Source organism: Pan troglodytes, chromosome 9 (genome assembly GCF_028858775.2).
Source record: "Pan troglodytes isolate AG18354 chromosome 9, NHGRI_mPanTro3-v2.0_pri, whole genome shotgun sequence".
NCBI classification, from domain to species: Eukaryota; Metazoa; Chordata; class Mammalia; order Primates; family Hominidae; genus Pan; species Pan troglodytes.
The window spans coordinates 10,042,141-10,054,153 of NC_072407.2; the positions used below are offsets into that span (position 1 = coordinate 10,042,141).

The 12,013-nt window shown below is 37.8% G+C and overlaps 1 protein-coding gene across 1 annotated transcript; it reads left to right on the forward strand.

Moving 5' to 3' along the window:
* Window positions 1-7,867: 7,867 nt before the first annotated feature.
* LOC466401 (olfactory receptor 52E5-like) lies at window positions 7,868-8,854 on the forward strand. The gene is given in 3 exon segments (XM_009459798.4): window positions 7,868-7,884; window positions 7,886-8,709; window positions 8,712-8,854. Coding segments are annotated over 3 exon segments (984 nt in total).
* The last annotated feature ends 3,159 nt before the right edge of the window (window positions 8,855-12,013 follow it).

A 12,013-nucleotide genomic window follows, 5' to 3' on the forward strand; every position in this document is an offset into this window, starting at 1 on the left:
TGGAAACTGAAGTTAGAATTCTATCTCTGCCACTTATTAATGTACATATATTTCAGAGATGACTTTAAGGCGATGCTGGGTTCCTTCTTACAGGGCTCTTTTCTTGCCTCTCTGTCAAGAGTAACTAATCACCTGATACCACAGTCAGATTTAAGGTGTAAGTGTGAGGTCATTATGCCTCTGACTGAATAGACCCCTGGGACCTGTGCAGGGAATGTACCCACTAGAGGATGCATGGATCATCAGCAAGCAGAAGGTATCTCTGACAAGATAACCTAGAGCCCTATCCTCAGGAGTAGGGAAATTTTCTGTTTTCTCTCCAGGTCCAGTGACACAGCCCACACTTTAGGGAAGCCCTTCCCAGGGGACAAGAATTCTCATATAACTCCTTGGCTCTGAATAGTAAGAACTATGTCGCATACAGGTTGCAGTCTGGGGTATCCGGTCCTTCACAGACAATTTCTCAGATGTGGGGCAGAGGTAGGTGAGTCAGCTCCTGGTTACGCTGAAAGAGGGTCCTCAATGACAGTAACTAAAGTGATTTGTGGGATGATGGAGCTCCAGTGACTCAGCCAGAGTCTCTGTAGATAGGGCCATCTTCTAAGGAAGTAGCAAGAGAAAGAGATAGTAGTTAAGAAAAACCCAAATTCATAGCTGCAGTCAAGAAGAGACTATTACTTAAGGACATGATAAAGGAAGAAAAGCAGTAAACAAACTTCAAAGAGCATTCTGAGAGTTAAAGGAAAAGAGAAGGATAAGTGTTTTAAAATAAAAAAAAAAAAAGAGCATTTCATGAAGATGAGAAGCATGTTAACAGATCATTCCCTGGTTATAGCTGTGTGGTCTGCTTTTCAAGACCTATGCACCTATGACTAGTTATTAGGAATCTCAGATGCTGAAACCTCAAATTTTCACCTCTCCCTGGAATTGCCCTCAGATCCAAGGAACTGCCTCATCTGAGGTCATGTCGCATCACACAGTGTGGCCCATTGCCAACAACTAGATAATATAGAAATACAAAAAAATTAAAAAGGCTTACTTTTTTTGTGTGTGTGGGACAACTTAGAGAGATCAAACCATCTCCAGAGCTTCATATCGTATCATTTGAGGCTTCAGATGTAACTACATGATAAAGAAGTTTGTCTTCTGATCCAATCCTACCTTCCTGGCTTCTTTAGAAGCATATTTTCCCAGAGCCTTTTTCAAAAATCTTTCTGCCCGCCATTCTCTATCTCAGATATGTTTTTAGGAATTCAATCTAAAATACTATATATAACAATAGGGAAGATTATTATTTGCACTCAACTTTCAATAGCCATTTGTGGATCCTGGCATTTAAAAAATCATGTTATCATGGAGATAAATATGACACTAGTTTTGCCTTCAAAGAAATTATAACCTAGTGGTAGATATTCACCAGTGGTTCTCAAATTGGAATAAGCATCAGAATCACCTGGAGGGCTTTTTAACAGATTACTGGACCCCTCTTCAAGAGCTTCTGATTAAGGTGGTCTTAGTTAGTGTCCAAGAAATGTCATTTATAACAAGTTACCAGGTGATGCTGATGCTATTGGTCCAGGGAACTCATTTTGAAAACCGCTGATAACTCACGTAACAGAAAGATAGATTGGCCTTTGGAAAAATAGAAAAAAAAAGAATGGATAATCTTGAAATAAGCAGATTGAGGCAGGCTATGTAGATTGTATGTTAATAAATCTAGGCTATGTACTATAGTGGTGACTAAAGCTAGACAGGAAAGTCTCCTCATAAGAGGAAATATGAAGAAAGACATAGAGAAGAAAGCATGCAGAAAGTTTGAAGTGCAGTTTGACTGCAGTGTGGAGATGATAATACTGTAAAGATAGGTTAAAATTAATGTTTAAGATTCTTCACTGCATTTTATGAAATAAAGACTTTTTTCATAAGGATATGGAGCACTACTGAAATTTTATTCTTATGGCTCAGGGGTCGGTGCCCTTTTTCTATAAAGAGAGAGAGAGTTAATATTTTTAATATTTTCCTGCCATGAGATCTCAGTCACAACTCCTCAGATCTTCCATTGTAGATTAAAAGCAGCCACAGACAATACATAAATGAATGAGAATAATTTTGCCCCAATAAAATTTAATTTACAAAAACAAATGGTGGGCCAGATTTGGTCCATGGGCCATAGTTTGTGTTCTCAGAAAATGCTTATGATAACCGATTTCAAAAATTATTTTAATTGCGCACTCAATGTAAAGAAAAGATTGCTTTAGACTTTGAGTGTAGAAATGTTTTACTTCACTGACAAGAGAACCACTACACATTTTTTTCAATTGTTGTGTTTAACTATGAAAAGATTGCTAAGGCCATGGTGAATTAAATGGCTGTGACAATGTTAGGAAATTCAAAGTCCTACACCAAAATTACTTTAAGTGAACAATACAATTCTCCAAAGCTAATATTTTAGAAAATAAAATTCTTGTAACAAGCACTGTCTTAAGGTGAAAAATAATAGCCGTTGGATTTGAAATTGCATATCGCAAAAGAAAAGCTGGATTTATATTCACAGGAAACAGTGAAAATATAAAATTAAACATAAATTTTGTTCCTTTAGCTGATTTTTCTCCATTAATACAATTAATTATATTGTGATATACAACCTCTATTTTTTAATCTTTGTAAATAGCCATGAATAAATTTAATGTTTTAAGCTAATCATTGTATTCCACCATTAGCAGGATGATCATCTTATTGGCATTTACGGTTGACCCCTGCGGAAGCATTACATTGGAGGAAACACAATAACTGAAAAACCAAGTAAGACAATTTGGTAATAATTCAGATGAACAATGTTAGTCTATGTATATCAGTGAAAATAGAAATAGGCCAGGTGTGGCGGCTTACGCCTGTAATCCCAGCACTTTGATAGGCTGAGGCGGGCAGATCAGCTGAGGTCACGAGTTCAAGGCCAGCCTGGCCTTGTCTCTACTAAAAATACAAAAATTAGCCGGGCATGGTGGTGGGCACCTGTAATCCTAGCTACTCAGGAAGGTGAGGCAGGAGAATCGCTTCTACCCAAGTGGTGGAGGTTGCAGTGAGCTGAGATTGTACCAGCGTACTCCAGCCTGGGCAACAGAGAGAGACTCCATCTCAAAAAAAAAAAAAAAAAAAAAAGAAAAGAAAAAGAAAGAAAAGAAAAGTAGAAAAACTAAAATGTAGGTAGGAATATAAATAGAGATTTTAAAGACAGAACAGGGTATAATAATCAGAGAAGACTTTGGGAGGCTGAGGCGAGCAGATCACGAGGTCAGGAGATCAAGACCATCCTGGCTAACATGGTGAAACCTCGTCTCTACTAAAAAAAAAAAAAAAAAAATTAGCCGGGCGTGGTGGCAGGCACCTGTAGTCCCAGCTACTCGGGAGGCTGAGGCAGGAGAATGGCGTGAACCCGAGAGGTGGAGCTTGCAGTGAGCTGAGATAGCGCCACTGCACTCCAACCTGGGCGACAGAGTGGGACACTGTGTCAACAACAACAAAAAAATCAGAGAAGAAGAAATAATTTGAATGAAAAATTATTCAAAGTTTTCAAATCTTTATAACTGTAAGGATGTTATATATTAATAGAGATATGAAATACATTGTATGAGAAATAAGGATTTAAAGGCAGCAAATGGTGAGTACGATAAAAAGAGAGGGTCTGGAGAAATATTTCTCCTTCTCCCTATTGAAAGTAATAATAATGATGATGATTACAGTTATTTAAAATCCATGTGGAAAGTAATCACACCACATGTCTATAACTTCTAATTTTCAGAACAGTCCCTACGTGATGTGGTGATCATGTGATTAATTTTATTACCCCCAGCTTACATATAAAAAATTACTAATAGCAGCAGCTATTGAGTAAGATATAGTTTTTAATTCCCTGGCCTGAATCTCATTTACCTCCTCTGTAAATGGGGACAGAAGTGCCAATTTCAGAACTGCTTTAATCTTTAAATAAAATCACATTTCTAAAGCACTGAAAAAATACCTGGCACATAATGTCAGCTAGACGTTTTTTCCCTCTAACATAAACTTAGTTATTATTCCTTTTAGTAAAAGACAAAATGTAAAGAATTCTCTGACAGATTGGATGCTGGGGCAGGGGATAGATGTAAATAGAAAGATAAAGCTAATTTGTGGTTATTAGTGGGTGAAAGGTATTGATACTGACTCCTTTGTATTGTAAACATAACTTTTTTATTTTTAGACATTCAAGGGGATACACGTGCAGGTTTGTTACCTGGGCATATTGCATAATGCTGGGGCATAGGCTTCTAGTGAACCCATCACCCAAATAGTGAACATTGTACCCAAAAGGTAGTTTTTCAACTCTTGCCTCTCTACCTCCCTCCCCACCTTTGTAGTCTCTAGTGTCTATTGTTTCCATCTTTACGTCCACGTGTACCCATTGTTTATCTCCCACTTATAAGTGAGAACATATGCTATTTGGTTTTCTGTTTCTGCATGAATGGCTTCCAGCTGCATTCATATTGCTGCAAGGGACATTATTCTTTGTTATGGCTGTGTACTTTTCTATGGTGTATACGTCCCACATTTTATTTACCCAATCTACCATTGATGGACACTTAGGTTGATTTCATGACTGCTATTGTGAATAGTGCTGTGATAAGCAAATCAGTGCAGGTGTATTTTTGATCAGTCCATTTTCCTTTGGGTAGATATCCAATAGCAGGATTCCTAGAAATAATGATAGTTCTATTTTTAGTTCCTTGGGAAATTTTCATACTGTTTTCCATGGAGGTTGAGCTAATTTACATCCCTAATACTGTGTAAGTGTTCCTTTTTCTCCACATCCTCACCAACATCTGTTATTTTTTCACTTTTTAATAATAACCATTCTGACTGGTGTGAGATGGTATCTCACTGTGTTTTTGTTTTTGTTGTTGTTTTTCTGCTTGTTCATTTTTGAGCCAGAGTCTCATTCTGTCACCCAGGCTGGAGTGAAGTAGCACAATCACGGCTCACTGCAGTCTTGACCTCCCAGGTTCCAGTGATCTTCTCACCTCAGCCTCCTGAGTAGCTGTAACCACAGGCGCACACCACCGCACCAAGCTAATTTTTTTTTTTTTTTAGATGAAGTCTCCCTATGCTTCCCAGGCTGATCTGGAATTCCTGGGCTCAAGTTATCCTCCCACCTCGGCCTCCCAAAATGCTAGGATTACAGGCATAAGCCACTGCACCTGGCCTCATTGTGGTTTTAATTTGCATTTTTTTGATGATTAATGATGATGAACGTTTTTTCATATGCTTGTTAGCTGTTTGTGTGTCTTTTTTTGAGAAATGTCTATTCAACCTTTGCCCACGTTTTAATTGGGTTTTGTCTTTTGCTTGTTTAATTATTTAAGTCCTTATTGGTTCTTGATGTTAGTCTTCTGTCAGATGCATAGTTTGCAAATATTTTCTCCCATTTTGTAGGTTGTCTGTTTACTCTGTGAATTGTTTATTTTGGCTATACAGAATCTTTTTAGGGTAAGTAAATCCCATTTGTTTATTTTTGTTTTCATTTTCATTGCATTTGCTTTTGAAGTCTCAATCATAAATTATTTGCCTAGGGCCAATGTCCAGAAAAGTTTTTCCTAGGTCTTTTAGGATTTTTATAGTTTGAGGCCTCATATTCAAGTTTTTAGTCCATCTTGAGTTAATTTTTGTATATGGTAAGAAGTAGGGGTCCAGTTTTATTCTTCTACATATGGCTAGACAATTTCCCTAACACATTTACTGAATAACATATCCTTACCCAGTTGATTGTTTTTGTTGACTTTACCAAGGATCAGTTCGTTGTAGGTGTGTGGCTTTACTTCTAGGTTCTCTATTCTGTTCCACTGATTTTTGTGTCATGTTTCCAGCAATGCCATGCTGTTTTGGCTACTGCAGCCTTGGAGTATAATTTGAAGTTGGGTAGTGTGATGCCTTTGGCTTTGTTCTTTTTGCTTAGGATTGCTCTATTTGGGCTCTTTTTTGGTTCCATATGAATTTTAGAATAGTTTTTTCTAATTTGAAAAAATGGCTTTGAGAATTTCATAGGAATTTCATAGAATCTGTAGATTGCTTTGGGTCATTTTACTGATAGTGATTCCTCCAGATTATGAGTGTGAAATGTCTTTCCGTTAGTTTGTGTTATCTGTGATTTCTTTCATTGGTGTTTTTTAGTTCTCCTTGTAGAGATCTTTCACCTCCTTGGTTAAATGTATTTCTACATATTTTATTATTGTGTGGCTATTTTAAATGGGTTTGAGTTCTTGATTTGGTTCTCAGCTTGAAGAATACTGGTATATAGAAATGCTACTCATCTTTGTATGTTGATTTTGTGACACTGACTTTCCTATAATCAGATCCCATAAGGAGAAAAAGATGATTAATACAACTCAGTAAATGATCATATCATAAAGTATCTTCCCTCCCTTTAGCAGAATCGTGACATATCTTGGGAAGCAATTCCACACCATGAAATTGGACAGAATCTGAGAATATACAAACCCAAATACACATACCACTATACTTCCAAAGCAGTTCTTTGGGCCTGCATTATAGCCAAGTCGTAGGGATAGTTTTTCTTTAGGATTAGTAGCACCATATCAGAAATCATTGCACTCAAATGAGCATCAAAGTAATTTGACCCATGGCACTGATACGGATATGGCACTGCCCGAATCTGATCAACCCAATAACTGAATGTATTCCATCCATGGCCCAGAGCCTACCACAGAATACACCCTGTAGCAGCAAAGTTTCTAATCAAGTCCTAGTCTCATTTGCACACACCCAAGCACCCTACAGGCCTATTATGTTGCAGATTGCATCCATTGCACAGAGCCAGTTACAAACCAGACTCAACCACAAGGCACACCAGAAAGACTCAATTGTGACGGTAAACTAGCCTGCAGTGAACTTAAACATATCGCTGTCCATCAATATACCAGGGAAACTATTACAGCATTAATACAAACTAGACTGTCCCCAATCTGAGGCAAGTATCTGACCTCAGTATCTTTTAAAAAGATAGAGACAATTACACTGCCACTATCTAGGTGACATTATGAAGCGATTGCCCATTTATATAATGCGAAATGGAGAAGACAGAAAAGAAGATCATAAATCACAAAAGGCACTGCAAAGTATCTGAGAGCATCCAGTGTTTTCTATTCAGGAAAGAAAACATAATATAACATAGTGAAGGGCCTTTGAAGTTCTAAGAGGGAGCATTGTTTTTCTGGAATTATGCAATAGTTACCCTATGTATCTAAATTTAAAAATTTTATTTATTATCTCAAATCCAAACACCAACTAACCAATCCTCCACCTTTACTGAGTCTCCTCTCACAGAGAATATTCTTAACGTCTCAGATCTAATTTGCAAGAATGTATCATTCCTCTTATCATTTCCTCCTCAATCTCAGTCCAGTGACATTTTACACACACACACACACACACACACACACACACTTCATCTTGGCTACTCTTTACATCCTGATTAACAAGTATAATTAGCAATAAATTTATGCTAATTTAATGCCATATGGAAGTTTTTTCTTAGAGACTGAAGGGAGGAAAGACATGGGAAGTGCAGGATTGCTATATTTTGGAAACTTTCTGCATGGTTTCCTGTGTAAGTGAGGCAAATATTTAAAAGTGAGAATGTCTTTTTAACTATATTTCATATTCCCTCTCTAGGTCTCTTATGCTATATTATGGAGTTAAAGAATGGATTTTCTGTTTCCCCAAGAAATAGACACCATGCTGTGAAAGAAGTTATGGTTTCTCACTGGAAGCAAGAAAACTCATGCAAGAAATGTGTCTGTAGGGAATGGCCACCAATATGCTTCATACCAACAATACAGTTTCACCCTTCCACCTTCCTCCTAGTGGGGGTCCCAGGGCTGGAAGATGTGCATGTATGGATTGGCTTCCCCTTCTTTGCAGTGTATCTAACAGCCCTTCTAGGGAACATCACTATCTTGTTTGTGATACAGACTGAACAGAGCCTCCACCAACCCATGTTTTACTTCCTAGCCATGTTGGCCGGCACTGATCCGGGCTTGTCTACAGCAACCATTCCGAAGATGCTGGGAATTTTCTGGTTTAATCTTGGAGAGATTGCATTTGGTGCCTGCATCACACAGATGTATACCATTCATATATGCACTGGCCTGGAGTCTGTAGTACTGACAGTCACGGGCATAGATCGCTATATTGCCATCTGCAACCCCCTGAGATATAGCATGATCCTTACCAACAAGGTAATAGCCATTCTGGACATAGTCATCATTGTCAGGACTTTGGTATTTGTGACTCCATTCATATTTCTCATCCTGAGATTGCCTTTCTGTGGTGTCCGGATTATCCCTCATACCTATTGTGAACACATGGGCTTGGCAAAGTTAGCTTGTGCCAGTATTAGAGTTAATGTTATATATGGATTGATTGCCTTCTCAGTGGGATACATTGACCTTTCTGTGATTGGATTTTCCTATGTCCAAATCCTCCGAGCTGTCTTCCATCTCCCATCCTGGGATGCCCGGCTTAAGGCACTCAGCACATGTGGCTCTCACATCTGTGTTATGTTGGCTTTCTACCTGCCAGCCCTCTTTTCCTTCATGACACACCGCTTTGGCCACAACATCCCTCATTACATCCACATTCTTCCGGCCAAACTGTATGTGGTTTTCCCCCTGCTCTTAACCCTGTTATCTATGGGGTCAAAACAAAACAGATACGAGAGCAGGTACTTAGGATACTCAACCCTAAAAGCTTTTGGCATTTTGCCCCCAAGAGGATCTTCCACAACAATTCAGTTAGACAATAATGAGATCATAACAAAATAAACACTGGAAACATTTTTTTTTACTACTTCTCTTGCATTCCCACATGAGCCAATAGCATTATATCCCCTACAACGTCTCATGATTTCAGTACGGTCTGTTGGAAGGTATAGCTCAAAGATTCCAAAACAATCTCTCTCTTTCACCCATTAAAAGTGCAAAAAGTACTCACACTTAAGCCCCATGATACTACAAAATGCCTAAAGAGAGACAGAGGTTTTGTAAAAGTTATTACCCAGTAATTGTCTTGAATAGCCTTTCCACATGAGGATTCTCTGTATTTACATATCCGAAGCTGAAGTTCATGACGATTAAAATGATGTGGTATTTCATCAAAACCAGGCAGGATACAGTGGCAAGAGAAATTAACTAGGAGTCATAAGATCTAGATTTAAATACAGGTTATGGCCTTACCTAAAATTTTGACCTGAGCATTTCACTTAGACTCTTTGAGTTCATAATAACAAATTCATACTGATTTATAGCATTTTATGAGCAGGGATATTGAAGCTTAAAGTGAATGTTGTGAAAATCTGTGCAGCTTGTAAAACATTAAAAGATTTGGAAACAAAATGAGTGCTTACTAAACATAATTATAGTGTAACTGTTATTTCTAATGTATGTAGATTTCATTTACTAATCCACTCTAGTATACAATCCCTGGTTTGAGGTCAGCTCTCCAGATCCAGATTATCCCAATGCATGGGCCTCTTCATGGACCTCTCAGCATTTACCTTCGTGAAAGAGACTTTCAGTCAGGAGACTATAAAGCTTGAAGAGTTAACAGAGTTCTATCTTGGGCTTAAGGACTCAGGGAAATCCCATCCTCCACAGTCTTTGCTAGAGTGGGTTTTAGGGCAGACTGTAATAGTGTGGCTGCTGAAATAATATAAAGTCATTCTTAATAAGGTATAGAAGATAAATAGGACAATTTATTTCTTTGGGTATTCTAGGAGCTGCAAAAATGTGAAGTTGGCTCCTAATTGGAAATGGAGCCCTGATTGAAACTCAAGGTAGAATGAGCAGAAATGTACAGAGAATAGTGCGAAAGTAATGACAATATAAATGACAGTATAAATTGACAAGTGGAAGTAAACTGAAGTGATATGTCATATAAATATATAAAGAAAAAGTAACCAAGTAATCATTTTCTAAGTAGATATTTTGAAATTGACACAGAATTTAAAAAAAATTAAACAGATCATTTAACAAGGAATAAAGATGACAAAAAATTCATTGTGGAGTGTCTTCTAAGTAAAATACCACTTTTCAATTATAGTTTATTTAATGTATTATTATATAATATTTCACCTATGAAAATCTCATTTTAGAGCCTGAATATTTACATTTGTATATCTAAGGCTCTAATATGTTCAATTTTGTTCACTCTACCCAAAATATGTTAAACCACCAGACCACTTAATTTTGGTATCATACGTTAAGAACTTCGACTAAGAGTTTTCCTGTACCATTTCTGAGACTTTGCTAAATGTCACGTGCTCCAGAAAGTGAGTAATCTGAATGGAAATGGGTAACAGAGAACTGTAATTTCTAAGGAGCATAGAAACTAATACAGAAGAGAAAACCCCATTCATTACCAAGTATATGTTCCAGGGGCTGTAACATGGGAGCCGGGAGCATATTTGAAAACAGCACAGTGTGCACACAGAATTCCCAAGAAAGGAAAGTTGTTTAGGGAGTTTATCAAGCTCTAGAGTTTTTTTTTTTTTAACTGAATTTGTACAAAGCCATCAATACTGCAAGTCTTGGAGCAGGTCGGCTGAGCTATGCCAAATGCTATGGTAAACACTGAATATTGGTCATCTTGGCTGAGTCCATGTCTGTGAAACATTGGCATGCTTCAAGCCAACCTAAAAGAATTCAACTTTGCTTATTATTTCAAAATTTCAAGGCTGCTGAAAGGTAGGTCTTTATACACAGTCACTTTATTTGCTAGCTGAGTATTTTCATCGGGGGCAACTGATGAAAATGTTGACTTCCACTAACCTAAGCCTGTCCATTGCTACTATCGTATCTTCCAGTTCAACGTCAGGGAAATAGTTTTTGGTGCTTTCCTTGTTTATATACAGATGTTTATGACTTATCTATGCACTGGCCTGGAATCTGGGGTACTGATAATCCTGGCCATAGACCACTATGTTGTAATTCGCAATCCACTGAGATACACCATGATTCTCATGAACAATGTGGTAGTCATCCTAGGAAGTCATGATAATTAGATCTTTAATCTTTATCATCCCTTTTGAGTTTCTCATCTTGCTGTTGTCATTCTGTGCTGCCCATATCATCCCCCACACCAACTGTGAGCACATGGGCATTGCCCATCTTTCCTGTGCCAGTATCAGAGCCAATAATATGTTTGGGATGGTTGCCTTTTTGTGGGATTTATTGACCTTATTGCAATTGGTTTCTCCTATGTAAAGAAACTCTACACAGTGTTTCACTTACCACCATGGAATGGCCAGTTCAAGGCTCTCAGTACCTGTGGTTCCCATGTTTGTCATGCTCATCTTCTACATCCCAGTATTTTTTTTCTGATACACTGCTTGGTGAAAGCATCCCTGCTATATTCGTATATTTCTGGCCAATGTATATATGGTTGTTCTACTTGTATTCAACCCTGTTATCTATGGGATCAGGAAAAAACAGATCCCAGACTAGGGTACAGACCTAAAGACATATGATGATCAGTCACTTCTAGTCATGATGATATATATATAGGGATATACATGTAAATATATATACACATATATGTGTGTGACTATATATGTGTATATGTATGTATATATTTGTGTTTGTATTTTTTATTTTTTTATTTCAATAGGTTTTGGGGGAACAGGTGGTGTTTGGTTATATGAATAAGTTCTTTAGTGGTGATTTTTGAGATTTCGTTGCACTCATCACCCGAGCAGTGTACACTGTACCCATTGTGTAGTCTTTTATCCCTTGCCCTCTTCCCACCCTTTCACCCAAGTCCCCAAAGTCCATTGTATCAATCTTATGCCTTTGTGTCCTCATAGCTTAGCTCCCACATATGAGTGAGAGTATATGAAGTTTGATTTTCCATTCCTGAGTTACTTCACTTAGAATAATAGTCTCCAATTCCATCCAGGTTGCTGCAA